The 23,685-nt window shown below is 43.4% G+C and overlaps 1 protein-coding gene across 1 annotated transcript; it reads left to right on the forward strand.

Annotated features, from left to right (window-relative positions):
• The first annotated feature begins 6,670 nt into the window (after positions 1-6,670).
• Positions 6,671-23,224, forward strand: LGALS3 (galectin 3). Its single transcript, XM_072115724.1, has 6 exons — positions 6,671-6,805; positions 15,693-15,717; positions 16,817-17,251; positions 17,409-17,491; positions 20,871-21,036; positions 22,926-23,224. Exons 2-6 carry the CDS (start codon positions 15,700-15,702, stop codon positions 23,079-23,081), a joined length of 858 nt encoding a protein of 285 aa, XP_071971825.1. The 5' UTR covers positions 6,671-6,805; positions 15,693-15,699; the 3' UTR covers positions 23,082-23,224.
• Positions 23,225-23,685: the final 461 nt, after the last annotated feature.

Below are 23,685 nucleotides of genomic sequence, written 5' to 3' on the forward strand. Positions count from 1 at the left end.
AGCATCTCTATGACCATTCCTGACTGGCCCAGCCAGAGCCCGGACCTAAGCCCAATTGAGCATCTGGAGAACTGGAGAGGATCTGCAAGCAAGAGGCAGAGGATCCGCAAATCCAGGTGTGAAAACCTTTTTGCATCATTCCCAAGAAAACTCGTGGCTATAGTAGCTCCAAAGCTGCCTCGACTCGGTACTGAGCAAAGGGGCTGAATAATTATGACCATGTGATATTTCAGTTATAATCCCAACAGTGACATATGATGATGGCAGCATCATGCTATGGGGCAGGGACAGGACCACTGGTTATGATCAAAAGAAAGATAAATGCGGCCCAGTACAGAGATATCCTGGATGAAAACCTCTTCCAGAGTGCTCTGGACCTTAGATTGGGCCAAAGGTTCACCTTCCAACAAGACAATAGCCCTAAGCACACAGCTAAAATCAGAAAGCAGTGAGGGCGTGTTTTTTCACAGATCTGAGAAGATGTGCGGGAGAATTGCTCAGTCTCACACTCAATCTGCAATCCCTAAAGCTCATTTAGCTACTGAAAACAACACCTCAGGGTCCCCCTTCTTCCCTGTAGTACCTTTTTTGTATTTAAGAATTTTTCGGGCCCAGGACAGCTGCATTCGCTCTACTCAGCTAATTTCCTGTGAATGTTTAGGCAACGTCTGTCTGACTTTACCAATTGGGATACCCCTGCCCTTTCATGCATAGGGCAATTTAATTCTGTAGTGATGAAGTTTGTACTTGTTCCCTGCCTCCCCATTCATGTCCCTGTTGAAGGGGTTTTCCTACTAACTTGCTTTCCTACTAACTTGCTGACGACAGATCACGAGATCGAGGTACCACCGTCGGACCCCTCGTCGCTCCCGGAGATTAATGGAGCAGGTGGCCGCTCATGACCATTCTGCTCCTTTCATCTCTATGAATCTCATCGACAGAGGTACCTGGGACCCCATCGGTTTTCTTGTTCTCATGATGTGTGGGGATCTCATCACTGAGACCCCCAACGATCAGCAAGTTAGGCCCAACTTAGGTTGCACAGAGCTTTCTCTGGTGAACAGTTCCTCTAGAATGCTCCCGGTACTGCCACATAGGAGGTTAGAAATAAGGACTCATTCCCGATTCTTTAATTGGTGGAGAGAGCGGGATCTCATGCAACTTCACCATTTTCTGGACGGACATAAGGTGTCTACAATGTCTACCTTCTTTGCAAAACATGACCTCCCTCTATCTTATATGTTTGAACTAGGGCAGATGCTTCATTTTGTTAGCTTTCTGTGTCCTCAAACACCCCTCCCGGATTGGACGTATTTTGAGATTATTTGTAAAAACGACTCAATGTCTCAATGTTTATCAGAACCCTCCGATAAAGCTAGCAAACAGTGCTGTGGAGTGCAATAGAAATGCCAGACCGCTCTCAAAGCCGTCCAGCGTATTCATGAGGGGGTGGGACTAGAGGTGGAGACTGCTGCATGAAGCTTGGCAGTCACCGCTGGCCTATGGAGTGGGCAGGGCGGTCTGGGGAGAGGCAGTGCCTTGGACCGCCCCCTCATGAATACGCTGGACTGCTTTGAACGCGGTGTGGCCTTTCTAGTGTTTGCTAGTGTTATTGGAGAGTTCCGATAACGCTAGCAGTGTAACACTGCTGCATCTGAGATAGCGCTAGGAGCTGCTTACTTTCGTAAGCAGTTCCTAGTGGTTTTTTTTATGGGTGACAGGTCCCCTTTAAAGGTTTGCCATCACTGGTATACAGGATGAGTTCCTCTGTAGCCTTCACACACTTTGCTGAGACTTACGTAACAAGTGGAAGCCAGTTTTATATGTTGCTTTGTCTTAAAAAATGTAAATCATTCTAGTTCCCCTGGGGCATTGCATGGGTGGATCCTGCTCAAGTTTTAACTTTCCATCTGCAGAAAGACAAATTGTTGTTTTATGGATTTCATGCCTAAATTATTAAAGTGCTTTACAGTAAGAGCATACAGTCCTTTGACCTGTTCATGTTGATAAGTCATCATGCTGTTAATGATATTAGTATGTTTATATGTGTATCACTTATTATAGGTATTAACACATTACTCCATATTATAACTGGTCATAAAATACAATGATGCAGGAATTGTGACAATATTGTCAAACTCAATAAGAAATTGTGTTAATTGTTCAATTTATTACAAGGCATGTGATGTACATTGAGAAGCTGGGATAAGGAATAAGGATGTTTCCAGAATCACTGATCCCTTTAGCAACAGCTCTCAGATACTAAACTATTCATATAAGATTTTTAAGGCACACTACTGCTAAATTTTCTGTTATGCTATCATGGAGAATATCATATATAAAGCTAGATGTATGTTTATGTATGTATGTCCGCTAAAGGAATCTGCACTTTCCCTTTTGCAATCAACAAATTTTGCACAGCCGCTCTCTGTGACTCACGGAACCTCATAGACTAGGTTTTGAGCAGAAATTTTCCAAAATCCACTTATTGCCCACCATATACAGAACCCATTGTCTGCTGCTGCTGCTGTGGCAGTTGGAAGCTGAGCCGTGATTGGTTGCTATTCTGCCGCAGGTCATTAAGGTCTGAACTTTGATTGGTTACTATAGGCAATGAGTATAAGACACTTATGTGTGAGGTGAGCTGGATTGGGATAGAGATGGGGTAGATTTATCAGAAGTGTCTGAGGTAAAACTATTCCAGTTGCCCATGGAAACCAATCAGAGCTCAGCTTTAATTTTATAAACAGCTGTGCAAAAAAGAAACTTGAGCTCTGATTGGTTCCCAGGGGCACCTATGCTCTCAGACACTTCTGATAAATCTCCCCATAGACAGTCCAAGTGGCAGTCAGAGACTGTCACTGAAAGAGACAGAAAGACACAGAGAGAGAAATAGAGGGAGAAAGATAGATACATATAAAATATTTTTTGTTAACCCATTCTATTTTGTTATAGCTAAGAGCACTTTTTTCCTATCATGTGAAAAGCCAGCATCTACAGCTAGTATACTATAAAGCTGAAAATAAGCAATGAAACTAAATGCACTCGCTCTAAGGCTACATTCACACGATGTATGCCCGCCATACCGTAGTACGGCGGGCATACATCGGCGCTGCGGAGAGGAGCAGGGGATGAGCGCAGCTCACCCCCGCCCCTCTCCATAGGCAGATACAGCGCACAGCGCCGTATCACGGGAAAAGATAGGACATGTCCTATCTTTTCCCGGGCTACGGAGCGGTACGGTGCCGCACGTACAGGGCCGTGAGCCCATAGAAGTGTATGGGGGACGTATATCGGCCGCATATATGTCGGCCGTATATACGTCCCCCATACATGTGTGTGAATGTAGCCTAAGGCCTAATTCACATTAATGTGAGGGGGACGAATGTAACAAGCGTATAACATGTTCTATCTTTCACCGTGCATCTCTATAGTGAGAGACGGGGGTCACCCCTCCTCCTCTCCAGCGCACCGGACATATGCCTGCTGGGATACTGCCGGTTGTTGATACGTTCATCTGAATATGCCCTAAGGAAAGATGGAGTTATAAGCACCATACATCTTCCTCCTTCTCCTTGAAGGGTATTTCTATAATGACTACTTAATCAGCGTTTGATTGGTATGGATCTGATTATTGGGTGCCCTACTGGTTGCAAAAAGAGGCATATTATAATCCCCACTAAAAATGGAGTGCTGGGCAAGCTATGTGCTACTGGGGCTGATTTGGTAAATATAGAGAAGCCACTGTCCCTGAGAGTTGAATGGAGCACAAAAGCACATGTTTCACTGCACATGTCCTTGTTATTGGTTGGATTCCCACAGATCAGACACTTATGACATGCCACAGGAGTTGACAAGTTTTGTTGGTGCCTAAGGCATCGGTTTCGGAATGTGTCTGCCGATCATTGATGTAATGCATGCTTTAAAGTAAAAAAGATAATATGGAAATAATAAATAATCTATATATAAACGGTAACACAGGTTACGATATACAGAATGAGGCTTGTGAAAAATCCCCTGTTCTTAGTTCTTAAGCCACGTTACACAGTGTATGGCATCAGAATTTGTAAGACAAAGCCATTCGTATCATGGAACTGAAGAGATAAAGGGCTACATTTATTAAAATGTTTGCGCCAGTTTTTTGTCTGAAAAGAACATGCAAACTGCTTGTACATGTATTTATAAAGTGTCTGCGCCAGTTTTGTGTCACAGCTGCTCTGTGTCTGGCAAGACAGAAAAAAAGGGACATGTTGGATATGTCAGTGCTTAGTCTTAGCGTTTACGCCGTATTTACTGTATTACTGAAGTGCGTCACAATTCAGCAGCATGAACAAAGTGCACCAAAAAAATGGCACACACTTCTGGCTCAGTGCAGGGTGCACCAGATTCGTGAAGTATGGGCATTTTGATGAATCTGTCACAGACTGAAGACTTCACAGGTAAACTGTACATTGTACAGACTGCACTGGTTTGAATAAATGGGCCACAAAGTTTTCCATGATACCTCTTTTTAAAGGTTTCACTGCTGGTTTTGGCTTCAAACATTGTTGCAAAATACTGCTGAATTGTCTGTACACCTATCTATCTGTATGCATGGCCGGTGCTAGCACTGAGCATACTTGGGCAAGTAGTCAGATAGCACCTGTGAGCAGTTTCAGTGGAACCACCTGAACGACATAGTGAGGCCTAGTCTTTAAAAGCCGGGTGCAGTGGCGCGCACCTGTTATCCAAGCCAATGTGGGAGGCTTAAGCTGCGTGATTGCTTGAGTTTGGGAGTTCTGGTCCATCTTGTGCTGTGTAGACCAGGTGTCTGCACTTTGCTCAGAATCAATATGGTGACTCTGAGGGAGCTTGGAGGTACTAGGTTGTCTAAGGAGGGATACTTGGGCAAGTGTTGGGGCCCACAACTGCTGGGGGTTACACTGGCCAACGCCCCATTAAAATGCAGAGCGCAGGGCTAGTTTATCTCAGACACTCATGTAGTCAGTGAAGTGAATGGAATGTCTGCATGTATTCTCAACCTATCGCTCAATCAGTTAGAGAGAACAGGGACCCCAGTGGATTTGTTTTTATGAACGGTGGGAGTCCCAGCAGTCGGCCCCTCACTGATCAGCTTATTATCCCCGTTCCAGTGGATAGGGAACAGCTTGTAAAATTGGGGAAAACCATGAAGACATTTAGTAAAACCCTCCTGATTTATCTCTGAAAGGACAGCAAACCTGGTTTTTCCTGTTTCTGACTCCAGTGACAGACATCTCTGCTTTTATTAAATTGTTTCGTATTGCCTTTTTTCTTTACCTCAGCTTGGTCTTCTTATTTATACAAAGAAAAATTTTGATAGAAAAAAAGTTTTGGGCTAAACATATGCTACGTTATGATTGCCATACTACTCCTCTTGCCCTGTTCTCCAGCATCTTGACTATGCAACTAGCAGCTGCCACATGCTACTGTGTAAGTTGAAAGCTATTCTGGAGAATATCTCTTATCCTATGCATGTGGTGGCATTGGGTAGCACCTTGTCAGGCTCCAGGGGTAGTGAACCCACTGGACCACCACGGACTATGAAGTAAGCCGACACCTGGGATCGGAATCTAAGTGGCACCCGGTTTTCACCAGAGCCCACCGCAAAGCAGGTTGGACTTGCTGTAGCGTGGTATCACCAGGTCGTTCCACAGACAACCCATAGTTACAGTCGGACCCTTCTGCCCACTGTGACCTCTGGTGAAGCTCTCTGGATGTTACTGTAGTCCCAGACTGCAATGATCAGCTGTAGGGTGTCTGTAATGATGCTTTTTTGATAATCCTTGGTTCAATTACAGCAACAATTTTGAAACTTCAATTGTCATTGGGACAAAAGAAAAAAATTAAACTTCAATTATAAAATATACTGTTTTGACTTGCATACAAATTCAACTTAAGAACAAACCTCCAGACCCTATCTTGTATGTAACCCGGGGATTGCCTGTAACGGATTATCTTCTCTTACTTCAACTGCTAGTGACAGTCTTAAGGAGGCTCGTCTTGTCTTCTAGTATTATATCACATCTAAAGCCCATTGTTAATGAGAGAATGTGGTCCAACAGACTCGCTTCATGTGCATGCAGTATTTACCCACCCCGAGTCAACTGAACCACCATGCATGTGCCTAAAGATTGAGAGACTTCTGGACCAAAAGTTTGGCAAAACTGCTTATTTATGTAGCGCTCATTTGCTTCATCTTTGCTGTGGAACACTCTCCATTAGCTAAACAAATAGTTACTATGATGCAAATAGCCTTCCTGTCATTTGCATTCGGCTTGTAGTGATCTGTGTCCAACGCCATCTGTACAACCTCCATCTAATTGGGTGCCCCCTTCCTGATACGTGCAGTTGCTAGTATCCATGTGTCTGTCATCACATTGAAAAAGTCTGCCTTGCCCCCAAATCAGACAATAATAATTATAATTCAATTGCAGTGGAAATATAGATGTGATAGAGATTAGGGTATTGTGTCCCTTTAAATGAGGGTGGGTTTATATGATGTTCTCTCACTCCATGTAAAAGTAAATGCTACTTAAATATGTGCCCTCCCACTGAAAGAATGTAAAAATGTCAGATTTTTGTGTACCGCTTCCTTGTATTGACATAATGGGTGTGTTTTTCAGGTTTTGGTAGATGAGCCAGGATAGGTGTGGTATTGCTGGGCGTGCACTATCACTCCTCTCCACACTCAAAGACCTCTTTATATCAGCCCTGTGACTGCTGTGGAGCCTGTGCTGAGTTTTTTTTCTGACCTTCAGCTTGTGGTTCCAGTTTCCATCAATCTGTGAGTATTTACTTGCATATAACTTTGCTCGTTATTCATTTAAGAAACTACTATTAATTATGAATGTCATAGCTTGTTTTGCAAGTTTGCCAATTAAGAAACTAAAGGGCAAAGCTGCAATTGCCTATGTGAATAATTACCCTTTGTAGGCGAAATTAATCCCCCTTCTCCATGGGTAGAGAATGTACTACTTATCCTTCCTCTGCCAAAATGGAAGATGTAAAGGTGTCTAACTTTGAAACAGAATAATAACGTATTACTCTATAAATAAATAATAATAAATCTTTATATCTATAGCACCATCATATTCTGCAGCGATTTACAGATCATGGGGTACATGTACAAATAGACATCACAGAGTCATAACATGGTCAGATGAAACAATAGGGAGGAGAGTCCTGCTCCCAAGAGCTTACAATCAGTGACGATCTGTCGGGCTAGAAAAAAAAACATGATGCACGTCCTCCAAAAAAGGATAAAGATGAGACTGTTATGTGGAGGCACAACAACTACGATCCAGGTGAAGGCTGATGTGACCTATTCTCTGACGTCAGACCAGTGGAAAGTCCAAAAGTGAAAAACACTGATTCTGCTGTGGTGCCAGGTGTACGACACAAGTATCTTTATAAGAATTCCATACACTATAAGCATATTCAGGTCTTGTCCCTGTTTAAAGTCCAAGAACAGTAAACCTATTTTGGTAATAGGTGCTAGACCCTTGTATCGTACCTCCATCAGCAAGTATTTGTGTCAAATGTGCTACCCCTCAGGCCCTATAATGAGGACACAGTGTAGGAATTTTTGTTCATGGGTCCCTTTAAATGAATGTGAGGACAAGTCTTGTGCACGTCATATCATAGCTGCTTAACAAGTACAGGTTACAGCTTGTTCGGCTTCACAATTTAGACTGAATAATGAGACTGCAGATATCACGGAGTTCTAAAAGTTTTACTTTATTATGGATTTATGTTGAACAGATCAGGGTATTGTTAAACCGTTGTATGCAATTAATTGTAGAACTAAATAAAGCTTTACATAGCATGCTCCATGGTTGGTATGAAGCATTTGTGCTCAGGAAGCATTGCGTCAAGAGAAATGATGGTTTCATACATGGAACCCCTTCCAATAAAGTCTGCTTAGCAGCTCTGTGCATGGGGCCTAGCAGTCAACATTAATTGAGATCCCTATCAATTGCAAAAATGGGCCACAATACGTTCGATCGGAAGATAACCAAGTGCTTTGTCATCTCTCAACGAAATTAGAGTTAAACATAAAACTCAATGGCAATAAAGCCCTTAAAATATGACCTTCATCAGCACACACCTTATATCTGTCGAAGAACTGAGTATATGAAGTTCTTATATGATGTGTATATGCACCCACATGCAGTAATTTATAATTTTAGGCTGAGGCTGAGGTGTGGCATTGCATGTCATATCCAGTATAATACAGGCAGGTAAGAAGAGCCATTTCCACAAGGTTGAGACATAGATGAGTGTTCATACTATGTTATTGCTGGTCTTTCCCTGTAGTGGAGATAAATTCTAACAATTTTGGTTTTGTAGTTGGTTACGTAACACATATATCTAAAGAAGTTACTACATGTAAAACGCCTGCCAAAATTTTGGGAATGCAAAATGTGGAGTTGATAGGTATGTCCATATGATTGTTTCGTAGTGTGTAACCAAGGAGATAGAGAATATAGGTCCAGTGCAGATCTATATTTCTCCATTGCTGATGGAACTTTTGTAAGCCCAATTTTCATCAGAGGTAGGTTATCTGGGCACCAATTCCCCTTAGTTTAGCAGACATAGACAGTTACAGATGTATTAGTATTAGGCCTCACAATCGTGTACTTTGGCTGGGAGCTAGCTACACAAGCTGTGACTTCTGTAGGGCACGTACACCGCAAGGTACTGTGCACCACAGCACCGAGAACGCTCTGACTACCCACAAAAGATAGGATCGGTTCTATTCCTGCCCATCTCTGTGGCAGTGGCAGTCACTTTCTATAAGCCTTCGGCCCAAAAATTGCACCATTACCATTGTTACCATTGTACAAGTTACCCATTAGTTACCCATTACTCAGTGAACAATCCAAATTTTATTCTGTTCGGAGAAAACAATAAGAGGTTATTAAAAAATAGTGATATCTGGGAAAAATACTGTTTGGATACTATGTACAAGAATAGTCCAGTTAATATAGCTGCAGAATGACAGTGTATGGGTGTAACCCAGAAGAAACACGATGATGAGACATACAGGTCCTATCCTTCCCCTCAGGCTGAATTATCCATAGACTGGGATGAGTCATGTTGTTGAATTGCAAAGTACAACATTAGGATTACCGTAATCCTCTCTATAGAATATCTTTCTAGTTCTACAGAAGGGATTATACAAAATGTTGCCGCAAGATCCATTCTTCTGGTGGAATAAGAATGACGGCGTTGTCCGTTGTGAATATAATGATTCTCCTACCTGCCTTCTTGTACTAACCATAAAGGGACTGTTACATAGGTTGACAAACATGGCTACTTTCTTCCAAAAACAGAGCCAGACCTCACCATGATGTGTACTGGTATTGCTGAAGGGTGGAGCTAAATCACAATACCACACACTATCCATGGTGAGATGTGGCGCTCTTTTCGCATGGAAGTTTCTATGTTTTTCCATCTCCAGACAACCCCTTTATTCTGGTTTCAAAGTGGAGGAACCCCAATATCTGGATTCAGTGCTGAAGTAGCAATCATAGGGCAGGGTATATGAATGTTCATCAATATTGTCTATGGACTTCTATGTGAAAAACCTTAACTTGTTCCCTATCTCTGAGCTAAGATTTATGGCATAATACTATGGATATGCCATAAAGTTTTTATATGGGAATACCCCTTTAAGGCTTCAAGGACAAGTGCCTTTCATTCTGAAAAGAAATGGGGGGAAATCTTAAATTTCCCCCCGTTGGCGCAGTAGAGTGCATATCTACTATTAAGCCTATTAGTAAATATGGGTGCAGTGTCCACCAGGTCGAACCTGTTTAGACCAGCTCTGATCTGGCGGAGATTCCTTCTATAATCTTCACAGGTTTACCAGCCTCATTCCCTGACGCGCCCCAAAGTGGCACGTGGGTCGAAGAAGCCAGGAAACTGGTGGGGAGGGTGGAGATCTATGTGCCATAATGATTCTCCCCCAAATGCTTAACTTGATCTACAGAGTAAAATTCCAAAAATACCCTCCTATATCACATAGTCGTCATATTCTGTAGCGCATTCCAAATCATAGGGGAAATATATAATCATAATACTACATTACAGTGGCACAAGAGCTTACAGTCTGAGGATGAGGGGTTAGCACAAGAGCTTACAGTCTATGAGGATGAGGGGTGACACAAGAGCTTACAGTCTATGAGGATGAGGGGTTAGCACAAGAGCTTACAGTCTATGGGGATGAGGGGGTGACACAAGAGCTTACAGTCTATGAGGATGAGGGGTTAGCACAAGAGCTTACAGTCTATGAAGATGAAGGGGTGACGCACCCCTACTGATAGGAGGGGACTTCAATGTAATCTTTTCAGAAAATATGGACCGGCTGGCTATCGACCCCAATTCCACCACTAGATCACAGAGCACTATTTCAGCGGCTTTCCGTAGAGTCATCAGGAGGTTTGCTTTATATGATTTATGGAGGGTGGGCAACCTGGGCGACCATTCATTTACCTTTTACTCTGCACCACATGGCACCCATACCCGTATAGATTACTGGTTTGGAGACATCCAATTCTTGCGAATGATGCATTCCGCAGAGGTGGGAGACATATCGTGGTCAGACCATGCGCCAGTCCTATTGCAGCTTAGAGAGGGCCTCACCACAACGAGGGCATGTCATTGGCGTTTAAATGAATCCCTTCTTAAGAAACCCCTGATCAAGGAGGAGTTAAATGGAGCACTACGGGAATATTTCCAGCTTAATGAGGATTCAATCCCCTCTATCCCTATGATATGGGAAGCTCATAAGGCGGTCTTCAGAGGCCATTGTATAGAACAGGGAACCAGATTGAAAAGAAATAGGGTCCATCTGGAAAAGGAATTGAGAAAGGAGATTGGTAAGCAAGAGGCAGCTCTGTTAGCCAAACCCACCAGGAGGAGACTGAGGTTAGGGAGGTTAATTGAGGTTAGGGAGCAGTTGCGAGAGGTTCAGACTCAAGAGGTAGAGAAATTACTAGTGTTTACTAGGCAACGGTATTACGAACAGGCCAATAAGCACCATTCTCTCCTAGCGAGACAATTGAGGGAGAAGAGAGAGCACCAAACTCCCCATGTTATACGAGATCCCCGGGGGAACCTATTACATGACCCGAGAGCGATTGCCTCTCGCTTCCAAGAATTTTATGCTAAACTGTATTCCCTGCCAAATACTCTACCCCTGGATGAGGGCCTTAGAAAAACGCTGCTATCGGACTTCTTGAGCTCCTGCTCCCTCCCGGGACTCCCCTAAGAGGCCATCGAGATGCTCAGCTCAGAGTTAACGTCGGATGAGATAGAGGAGGTGATCAAAGAAATGCCTAATGGGAAATCCCCGGGCCCAGATGGGCTCACATATCTTTACTATCAGACCTTCTCCCCCGTGTTGTTGCCACATATGACAAAAGTGTTTAACGCGTTCTTACAAGGTGAACCCATGCCTACAACTTTCACCCATTCCTTTATCACCCTTATCCCCAAGCCTGGGAAAGATGCAACCGATTGTGCTAATTACAGGCCGATTGCACTTTTAAACGCAGACCTAAAAATATTCACAAAACTACTGGCCAATCGCCTGATTCAGTGGATTCCTCAGGTAATCCATAAGGACCAGGTGGGCTTTGTACCTGGACGACAAGGTGGTGACAACACGAGGAGAACAATTGATCTTATCGATGTAATTAATAAGCAAAAAGATCAGGCCCTAATTCTCAGTTTAGACGCAGAGAAGGCGTTTGATCGCCTCAGCTGGCCCTTTATGTTTCAAGTGCTGGAACACATTGGAATAAAAGGTCCCTTTCTCCAGGCTCTGAGGGGGCTATATTCAAATCCCACAGCAGAAATTAAGCTTCCACACGCGTCCTCCCCACCTCTGCGGATCAAGAATGGTACACGTCAGGGCTGCCCACTTTCTCCCCTCCTGTTTATACTTTGTATTGAACCCCTCCATTATCCGTCAAGACCCCAATATCCATGGAGTTATGGTTAGAGACAAGGAATTTAAATTGTCGTTGTTCGCAGATGATATTTTGCTCACCATCACCCAACCCCTAATCTCCCTACCCAACCTACAAGCGAGGCTACAACAATATGGCCGTCTCTCGGTCTATAAAGTGAACACCTCAAAGACGGAGGCCTTGCCTCTCAATCTTACCCAACCGCTGGTAGACCAATTGAAGGCCACATTCAGATATAATTGGAAAGCAGACAGTATCAAGTACCTGGGGATACTCCTGACCCCCTCTTACAATACACTGTATGGGCAGAATTTTCCTGGCAGTTTTCAGGAAATAAGGACTCTCCTTAATAACTGGAACAGTCTCCCCCTCTCACTTTTTGGCAGGATAGCAGCGGTCAAAATGACTATTCTACCTAAGCTGCTGTACCTTTTTGAAACTCTGCCAGTGGCAGTGCCGTTGGGTGCTCTGAGGTCCCTGCAAGCATCAATATGGCACTTTATCTGGGCGAAAAAGAGACACAGAGTTTCCAGGTCTGTTCTACTCTCTCACAAATCTAGGGGCGGCCTATCGGTGCCGGACATAACCAAATACTACTGGGCAACACACTTGAGACGCATTCCTGCATGGTCCACCCTACTGGCATTCTCTAAGTGGATGGAGATAGAGAAACTGTGGCTGGCCCCTTTCCATCCTAACTCCTACCTTTGGCCTAAAGAGGCGCCTGCGCTGCCTGATCCCCAACTAGGCCCTATCTCATTCACAATTAAGTTATGGAGGGCCTGTCTGGCCAGGTTCCCACTGGTGTCTAAGTGTTCCCCTATGCAATCCTTTTTACACACTCCCCTCATGCAACAAGCCGGGGCTGGGCAGGAAATTAAACCCTGCCATGAGAAGGGTTTATTTAGATTTGCAGATATTGTGGATTACCGCGATAGGAAGATCTTGCCCTTTGCAGCCCTACAGGATAAATTCCATCTCCCGCATACGGCCAATTTTCACTACATTCGAAGTAGATACTTTTTACAATCCCTGGACAGTGCTGAGACAGTCTCGGCACCCACTACATTTGAGCACATTTGCAAAACTGCGACCCAAACATCTGGACTCATATCAGATATCTACATGATACTACTCCATCCCAGCCCAGACGAGCCTATTGCACACCTGTATATGGCCAAGTGGGAGAGCATAGTGGGGGGGGCGATATCTCAGGACACTTGGCGACTGATCTGGCATAGGGCGGCTAAGACCTCCCTGTGTGCTACACATAAGGAGAACCAGTACAAACTGTTGATGCAGTGGTGCCATACCCCATCCTTGCTGCACAGATTATTCCCAGACACACCAGATACTTGCTGGCGATGTGGCTCAGTTGGAGGTACTCTTCAACATATCTTCTGGACGTGCCCATTGTTGCAGCCTTTTTGGCAGGAAGTAAAGACTCTCCTTCGGGAGGTCGTAGCGGTGGATATCCCACTCTCCCCATTATTTCACTTGCTGAACGTCTCTCCGCACCCCATGGCCAAGGCGACCACAAAACTGAGCCTACACATTCTCACAGCTGCGAGGTGTCTGATAGCACAGTTTTGGAAGAGGCAAGCCCCCCCCTCCCGAATGGCTCTTCTCTCTAGGGTTAGAGAAACTCGCAGTATGGAATATCTGACTGCTTCCCTGAACAATCGTATTCCACAGTTTGACAAAACCTGGGATCGATGGGACCGCTACTGGATTGAGGAACGAGCAGGAGGAGGAGAGTGACAGGGCCATCCTTTTAGTGTCTTCCCAAGTGTTAATTGTTGTCATAGTGAGTGTGAATGACTGTCTTTGTCTGTACCCTTTTTCCCAACCCCTTTAGAATGGTTAGGCATTGATTTGATGCCATCTTTGGTATTTGTTTTAATATAGTATGCATATGGTACTGCTGGATTTTGCATTATGATACGCAAACAGGATATTTACATTGCTGATACTCCAAGGGGAAATAGATCCCATTTCTTTTGTCTTTTAGTTATTTTATTATTGGAAAACTTTCATGTGATATTTGTACATGATAACTTGTTTGTTATATATTTTTGAAAAATAATAATAAAAATACAATTATAAAAAAAAAAAGATGAGGGGGTGACACAAGAGCTTACAGTCTATGAGGATGAGGGGGTGACACATGAGCTTACAGGCTATGAGGATGAGGGGGTGACACAAGACTTTACAGTCTTTGAGGATGAGGGGGTGACACAAGAGCTTACAGTCTATGAGGATGAGGGGGTGACACAAGAGCTTACAGTCTATGAGGATGAGGGGGTGACACAAGAGCTTACAGTCTATGAGGATGAAGGGGGGGCACAAGAGCTTACAGTCCATGATGAAGGGGGTGACACGAGAGCTTACAGTCTATGAGGATCAGGGGGTGACACAAGAGGTATAAGAGCTTGTATAATGGTCCAGCCTTTAATTTGCACTTAAAGGGAACCTGTCACCAGGAGACCAATTTTTAGCACTCCCCAGTCCCCACAGTGCATAGTACATACACTGCCAAAGTGTTTTTTGCATTAAAAATTGGTTTTACAGAAAAAAAGATGTTATATTGTACCTTTCATTAGCACTGCTAGGCAGTTGCCCAATGGGAGGGGCTGGAAAGGAGCAGTTCCCCCCCACCCTTGGGAAACATGTGACCTTTTCAAATATATGAATAACTCCCCACACTCGGGATTGACTGTAGAGGAGCAGGGGGCGTCGCTAAGCCAAGTGATGGGTGTTTTCATATATTTGAAAAGGTCACATGGAGTAGCAGTTTCCCAAGGGTGGGGGGGAACTGCACCTTTCCAGCCCCTCCCATTTGGCAACTGCCTAGTCACACAGCACATGCTAATGAAAGGTACAATATAACATATCTTATTTTTTGTAAAACCAATTTTTAATACAAAAACACTTTGGCAGTGTATGTACTATGCTCTGTGGGGACTGGGGAGTGCTACAAATCAGTCTCCTGGTGACAGGTTCCCTTTAAAGTGCACCTAACTGCACTGTGATGCTGTGAAAAACAGCGCTTTCTCTCCTGTCACCACTGGCCTCCGCCTGCACACAACAGAGACATCATGACCACAGAATGCACTCAGTTCAGGTGTTAAGAGTTACACAAGACGCAAACAGAGGCTACAGCATTGCTGCAATATGGTCATGACCGGAGACCTGTGGTAACAGTAGGCACAGCGCTGATCTGGAGCATTGGAGTGAGGTAAGTACAACCTCTCTCCCGTATCTACAGACTCCAACACCAGTCTTTTAGCAAAATAATAAAGCCTGGATAACCCCTTTAACTACATGGCAAGGAGGAACCACCACCAAGTTACTGCTAGGGGCTCTGTAGGAAGGGAGTGGGCTTGGTGACACAAGAGGTGGCAGACTCAGGCTGCGTCCACGCCTGGCGCCCAGAATATATTCCACTCAATTCCACGGAACTACAACCCTAACCGGATAAGAAACAGAAGCCTTGTCATGAGCTCACAAAGCTTTGTACCTGTAACTTCAAGCCTTCATAATTTGTTATGTATCCCAATGAATCTTTTGTATATTACATCTGATGGGGACATGTAGGGCTGCAATACTCACAATAATGGCCTTTGAGTTAAGCTTGAATTTTACTTTATCTTAATTTAAAAGAATGTTAACAGATTTTTCCCTTTATTTCAGAAAAAAAATGTCAGACGACTTCTCTGTAAGTATTTTCCTGCTGCCTAATACAAAATGTTGGGTGATGTTTAGATATTATTAGATGTTGATTTGTAATAGATGCTCCTCAAGGCTCTGTGTTTCTCATATTGGGTTGCTAGTAAGGCTTCCTGCACATGAATATTTGTAATATCGGGCCGCAAACAACCAGCCCGTGGCTGCTCGTGAAGTATGCAAAATTTTGTTTTTGGTGCACTTTATTCATGCGACAGCATTGTGGCGCACGTCGGTTATAATTTTGGTGTAAACGCCGACTTGGCACTCGCCCGTCCCTTTATATGCACCTTTTATCTGTTATCAGCCGCAACACAAAACTGGCGCAGACACTTTATAATTACATGTACAAGCAGTTTGCACATATTTTTTTTCAGTCCAATGTGCTCCACCTCCCAACCCCAGAGCCCCCCCCCCAGCATTCACACCAACATGTTTCCGGATGTTAGGACTTAAGTACTACTCTATATCCTATATCTTATAACCCATCTATTTAGGAAAGCCAATTACATTCCCTAATTACATAAAACCATCCACCGGACTCTGTGCTCCCTGCAGCTGAACGCCTCCTCATAGTGTTAATACTCGCGTACAAGCCAAAGCTTCTAATTTTGCCCCAAAAAAGGGAAAAGTTATTGACTTGAGTATGAGCCCTTGGGTAGGGAAAGCAGCCGCTACTCTAAATTAATGAAATCTCCACAGCAGAGCATCTCCTAAAAAAAAAACCCTCTATACTCACCTTTGGCTTTTACTCCCTATGGCTCTGTCTTCTCCTCTTTCTGCCTGCGTGGCGCACACACTATGACGTCACGCAGCAGTGACACCACCACGTCATAGTGATTGTGCGGGGAGAAGCCAGAGGAGAGTTTTTTTTTTTTTAAGACTGGTAGCGGATCTTCATATAGAGCCTGGGTTTGGGGCCCTCGGAAGCCAAAGGCCCTGGCCCATACTGACAATATATGAAGATTGGCTTTTGACAATGTTCATGTCCATGAGGCCTAACATTTAGGGTTATGTCAACAATGAAAGGATTTGTTATATGCACATGAGCACAATATGTTTTGGTTACTGACCCCTTTTTATTTTACCAGCTTGATGATGCTCTATCTGGTCAGTCAAAATCAAACACTGTGCAATCAGGCCAAGGCCAGGACCAGAACCAGAATAACCCTTGGGGAGGCCAAAACCCTGGTCAGCAATACCCAGGATTTCCAGGACCAGGCCAAGGCCAGCAGTATCCAGGATTTCCTGGACCAGGCCAAGGCCAGCAGTATCCAGGATTTCCAGGACCAGGACAAGGCCAGCAGTATCCAGGATTTCCAGGACAAGGCCAGCAGTATCCAGGATTTCCTGGACCAGGGCAAGGCCAGCAGTATCCAGGATTTCCTGGACCAGGGCAAGGCCAACAATTTCCAGGATATCCAGGTTTTCCAGGGCCAGGACAATCATACCCAGGAGCTCCTACTCCGGGACAACCAGGACAACCAGGACAACCATCAGCACCATCAATATCACCGGGTCCACTGGTAAGTGTCATAAAGGAATCCTACAAGCCTGAAACCATACTTAGGTAACTTATAGGTTCACTATTCCATCTCTTCTCCTGGTACTAAGCTATAGGTTGTTAGGTAAGAAATCTCATACACAGTTTCTGTGTTAAACTGCTCTTCTGTTTTATTTTAGAAAGTCCCTCATCAGATAAGCTTGCCCTCCGGACTTGAAAAAGGAATGGTGTTGACTGTTCACGGTATACCAACTGGCAAAAGGTAAAATAGCCATAATATCCAGTTATGTCTTACATCCCAGACCTTACACAGATACTTTGAGAGACAGTGTTACTGTGAGCTTTGTTATGACTCAACCTTTTTTTGTGCTCGAGGTTTTCTGGTATAAATTTATTTTCCAGTCATTTTTAACAAAAACATACAGTAAGAAGGAGAAAAATAAAATACATATGTTACAAAGTGTTTTAACTCTTTTACACCCCTCACCAGTTTAAGTCACGAGTCTTCTGGTTACAGCAATATCACATTTACAAATTGTTTACGTCCTCATATTTTTATGAAAATTATTTTATTAATTAGATTCTATATTTAAAGAAAAATATGGTGTACACAGCGCTGGCTGAACTTAGTAGAGGTATCTCAATATAATAGTATATTCGTGCTTATGGAGAAGGTTAGACAATAACTAACCACTAACCTCTGTGTGTGTTGTTAGTTGCAGGCATAGCTCCCAACTGTCCCGATTTTGACGGGACATTCCCGTTTTTCGTACCTCTGCCCCGCGTCACGGGCAGCTATGAGATTGTCACGGATTTTCCCCCCAGGTCCCGCTGAGTTCGCATAGTAAATACTTTGAAAGCCAGAACTCACAGTACAGAATGGCTTCTACAGACATCGGGAGGGAATCCTTTTCAGAGAAGTGTCGGCTTAGCGAAGAGCAGGGACCACGTCATCAGCTTCAGATCAGCATCTGTCCATATATGGTCACTGCATCTCCTAGGGTTCCCCAGAGCAGACATCGGGCAGGGAATCCTTTTCAGAGAAGTGTCGGGTTAGTGGAGAGCAGGGACCACGTCATCAGCATCTGTCCATATATGGTCACTGCATCTCCTAGGGTTCCCCAGAGCAGACATCGGGCAGGGAATCCTTTTCAGAGAAGTGTCGGCTTAGCAGAGAGAGCAGGGACCATGTCATCAGCTTCAGGTCAGCATCTGTCCATATATGGTCTCCAGGGCTTCCCCAGACACAAGCTATTTATTTAATTAAATTACATAAAGTTTTGGCCAGGCTGAGAATCGAACCTGGGACCCTCTGCACTGCAGACAGAAGCTTAACTAACTGAGCTATAAGGCCTGTGATACAGAGCTGAGGATTTCTGGTAACTAAGACATGTTATCTGCTAATGTCACACTGTGACACAGACTAATGCACTGATATATAGAGAGGGATCTTCTCAGAGATTATTATTGTAATTATTGAGACTATTATTATTGTTATAAATTTTATTATTTTTTATTATTATGGAGACGATTATTAATAATAGAAAAAATAATAATAATCATCTCAATAATAATAATAATCTCCATAATAATAATAATAGTCGCAATAATTACAATAATCTCTGAGAAAATCCCTCTCTATATACCAAGGTATTAACCCCTTAAGGACGCAGGGTTTTTTCGCTCATTTCTCGCTCTCCACCTTCAAAAATCCATAACTTTTTCATTTTTACGTGTACAGAGCTGTGTGAGGGCTTATTTTGTGCGTAACAAATTTTACTTTCCCGTAATGTTATTTATTTTAACATGCCGTGTACTGCGAAGCTGAAAAAAAATTCCAAATGTAGAAAAATTGAAAAAAAAAAACGCACGTGCACGTTCTTGTGGGCTAAGTTTTTACGACTTTGACTGTGCACTCAAAATAACACCTCAGCTTTATTCTTTGGTTCGGTGCGATTGCGGTGATACCAAATTTATATAGGTTTTATTGTGTTTTAATACATTTAAAAAAATTTAACAAATGTGTACAAAAAAGAAAAAAAAAATTTGCCATCTTCAGATGCTAATAACTTTTTCATACTTTGGCGCACGGAGATGTGTGATGGGTCATTTTTGGCGAAATGAGACAACGTTTTCATTGCTACCATTTTGAGGTCTGTGCGACATATTGATAATTTTTTATTCCATTTTTTATGTGATGTAAAAAGGTGTAAAAGTCGCATTTCGGACATTTGGGCGCCATTTCCCGCCTCGGAGGTCACCGCCGGCCGTAACCGTTTTTATATTTTGATACCTAATATGTCTGTGATTTTTACTGTTTATTATGTTTTATATCCGTTCTAGGGAAAGGGGGGTGATTTGAATTTTTAATATTTTATTAATTTTTTTTCTTTTTTAAGCTTTTTTTTTCTTTTTTTTTTCACTATTTTTTTAGACCATCTAGGGTACATTAACCCTAGATGGTCAGATCGTTCCTATTATATACTGCAATACTTCTGTATTGCAATATATGGCATTTTTGCAGCTCATTCATTACAATGAGCCACTGGCTCATTGTAATGAATCTGCAGAAGCCAGATAGCTTTGGGTCAAACGAAGACCCGAGGCTACCATGGCAACCGATCGCCGCCCCCCCCCCCCCTGATGACGTTCGGGGGGCGCGGCGATCAGAATAAAGATGGCGGCGGCAACGGACCGGTTAATAGCCGCGATCGGTACAAGCAACGACCGCGGTTATTAGCAGTGGGGGTTTGCTGCAATATGCAACAACCCCCACCCTTGTATGAAGAGGACTCAGCCCGGGAGTTAGTTACCAAAATTCTAATCCTTGATAATCACAGAGCTAATAGCTCAGTGGGTTGGGGCGCTGTGTTATTATTGTTCATGGACACTGCAGGTTCTAGGTTCAAATCCCAATGAGGAAATTTTTTTTTATTTTTTAATTGAGATGATTTTTATTATTATAATATGGCTAAAATTTGGGGCGTGGCCAGGGAGTGATTGGGGGTGTGGCTTAGGGGGATCACCGGGGCACGCTAAGCGTGCCGCCATTTTGTCCCTCTTTCCCTTTCACAGGTGTTGGGAGGTATGGTAGCAGGACTGTGAAAATGTATTTCCAGGATTGTAGCTGGACTTGGAGGACTGGGGTGAACACTTGTGTGTGAACATTTCACTGCACACAGCACAGACTGGGAAGGAGTAAGAGACTGCACCCAGTAATCCAAGTCCAGCTGGATATAAATACATTTTCACAGTCCTGCTGGTACTAACAACATACCAGAAGGTTTGGTTACTCTGATCTTGACTTTACACTGGCTGTCACTTTACACCGTCTGCCCCTTTGTATGGTCATCCTCATATCCAAAAATTTGATGACACATCCACTGATGTCATCATATGTTACAAGGCCACCATGAATGAACAGATATTTCATTTCTAATATGTAGTTTGCTGCTTTTAGAGAAATAAGGTCACAGCATTTATTCATGGTTGGACAATATATTTACTAATATTGAAGCGATCACTTAGGGCATTAGTAGACATTTTATTTTTTCCTTCAAGGTTTTTCTTTGTTTTTACCAACAGACCAGATGTCCGATTCCTTTCTTTGGTTCAATTTGTGATTTTTTTTTTTTTTTCAGGTTTGTTATTGACTTTGTAGACGGACAGGATATTGCTTTCCATTTCAATCCCCGTTTTGACGAAAGACCTAATGTAATTGTGCGCAATTCAATGTCTCGTGGCAATTGGGGATCAGAGGAACGAAAGAGTCCAAAGTTTCCATTTGTGCAGAACCAACCATTCAAGGTAAAAAGAAACAAAAACATTGTGAATTTCATGGATCAGTATGTTGTGGTGACCGGGCTGCATTATCAGACCCAATGTATGGGCGGATATGGAATTACCGTATATAATCGAATATAAACCGATGACCCTAATTTTACTACATACAACTGTGAAAACCTATTGATTGGAGTAGAAAATGTATTAGTCACAGCCTGCCAGTATATAGTTAGCCAGCCCCCTCCCCATAAAAATTATAAACTCTGTACTCCCCTAACCCTCCCCCAGCACCGGAGGTCCACTACTTGAACCTTTCTCGCTGGTAATAACAAGTCCGTGCACACGGATGGCACCACTTGCCCTTGTCATAGTCTGTGCACCGCTGCCAGGCAGGGATCAAGAAGAGGAACTGCAGGCAGGCAGACGGCCATGGTCATCAGAAAGGCGAGTTTTTTTTTTTTTTTAATATACCTGAGTGGTATAAAAATTGTGCTGAAAAACTCAGCTTATACTCAAGTATACTCACCGGCCACTTTATTAGGTACACCTGTCCAACTGCTCGTTAACACTTCATTTCTAATCAGCCAATCACATGCCGGCAACTCTGTGCATTTAGGCATGTAGACATGGTCAAGACAATCTCCTGCAGTTCAAACCGAGCATCAGTATGGGGAAGAAAGGTGATTTGAGTGCCTTTGAACGTGGCATGGTTGTTGGTGCCAGAAGGGCTGGTCTGAGTATTTCAGAAACTGCTGATCTACTGGGATTTTCACGCAGAACCATCTCTAGGGTTTACAGAGAATGGTCCGAAAAAGAAAAAAACATCCAGTGAGCGGCAGTTCTGTGGGCGGAAATGCCTTGTTGATGCCAGAGGAGAATGGGCAGACTGGTTCGAGCTGATAGAAAGGCAACAGTGACTCAAATCGCCACCCGTTACAACCAAGGTAGGCAGAAGAGCATCTCTGAACGCACAGTACGTCGAACTTTGAGGCAGATGGGCTACAGCAGCAGACGACCACACCGGGTGCCACTCCTTTCAGCTAAGAACAGGAAACTGAGGCTACAATTTGCACAAGCTCATCAAAATTGAACAGTAGAAGATTGGAAAAACGTTGCCTGGTCTAATGAGTCTTGATTTCTGCTGCGACATTCGGATGGTAGGGTCAGAATTTGGCGTCAACAACATGAAAGCATGGATCCATCCTGCCTTGTATCAACGGTTCAGGCTGGTGGTGGTGGTGTCATGGTGTGGGGAATATTTTCTTGGCACTCTTTGGGCCCCTTGGTACCAATTGAGCATCATTGCAACGCCACAGCCTACCTGAGTATTGTTGCTGACCATGTCCATCCCTTTATGAGCACAATGTACCCTGTAACATCTGATGGCTACTTTCAGCAGGATAATGCGCCATGTCATAAAGCTGGAATCATCTCAGACTGGTTTCTTGAACATGACAATGAGTTCACTGTACTCAAATGGCCTCCACAGTCACCAGATCTCAATCCAATAGAGCATCTTTGGGATGTGGTGGAACAGGAGATTCGCATCATGGATGTGCAGCCGACAAATCTGCGGCAACTGTGTGATGCCATCATGTCAATATGGACCAAAATCTCTGAGGAATGCTTCCAGCACCTTGTTGTATCTATGCCACGAAGAATTGAGGCAGTTCTGAAGGCAAAAGGGGGTCCAACCCGTTACTAGCATGGTGTACCTAATAAAGTGGCCGGTGAGTGTATATACAGTATGGAGGAGAGGGAGGGACTAACATTTTTTTGGGTTTAGTAATGATCTGGCTCTAGGTTAGCTTGTATGTGCAATACAGGGGATCAATGTAAAGATAATGTATATGGCTGAAGGTGAGCACTGTAGAAGTAATTTGCAAATAATTGTTTTATTAATCTTTTCCCAGCTTCAAATTCTTTTTGAACCTGACTGTTATAAAGTAGCAGTGAACAATGAGAACTTATTTCAGTACAATCACCGGTTGAAAAACTTCTCCAAGATTAATGTTATACGCATTGGTGGAGACCTCACCCTCTCAGAAGCGTCCATGTATAAAATGTGAGGTGTATAGGTTTTCGGTCACTGCAGGATATCATACACCCCTGTAAGTGGATCCTGGAAAGTACTAACTCTGTAGTCACATAAGTTTATGTAAACAAATCTTATAAAGCTTCAAAATAAAAGTTAAAATCTGGACACATTAAACTGATGTCTTCTTGCTTCTTTATAGTCTTATGCAGATTCTCCAGCATGTAGGTCACCTGCCCCCACTGTAAATTATGTTATTGGAGAATTTAGAAGGCTTGTCATGTACTAACAATCTGATCACAGCTGCCACATGAAGCAGTTACCGCCACCTATTTGAGAGAATGGGAGCACTAGTCTCATTTTACTAATCCTGAAAGCCCTGTGAGAGGACAGACTCCAGAAATAAGATTAAAAACTACACTTCTAAAGTGGTGTCATCTACAAAATCATGCTTTAGGTGCTGAACATGTTCAACTTTGAGCATCAGAATCTAAACCTTCCTTAAAAACGATGGTTTGCAACTCATAGCGGGTACAACCTCTTTAAGTTATCTCCGACTTACAAAATAGCATCTTACAATGTGATCATTGAGGGTCTTACTGCTGGGACCCCCTTGGGAAACCACATGCTCAGCAATT

This window comes from Engystomops pustulosus, chromosome 7, assembly GCF_040894005.1.
Source record: "Engystomops pustulosus chromosome 7, aEngPut4.maternal, whole genome shotgun sequence".
Lineage (NCBI taxonomy): Eukaryota > Metazoa > Chordata > Amphibia > Anura > Leptodactylidae > Engystomops > Engystomops pustulosus.

Excerpts from the sequence above, each read along its gene's own strand:
- LGALS3 (XM_072115724.1), top strand. Across the intron at positions 17,252-17,408 it reads CAATATCACCGGGTCCACTG|AAAGTCCCTCATCAGATAAG; the intron begins GTAAGTGTCATA and ends GTTTTATTTTAG. Across the intron at positions 17,492-20,870 it reads GGTATACCAACTGGCAAAAG|GTTTGTTATTGACTTTGTAG; the intron begins GTAAAATAGCCA and ends TTTTTTTTTCAG.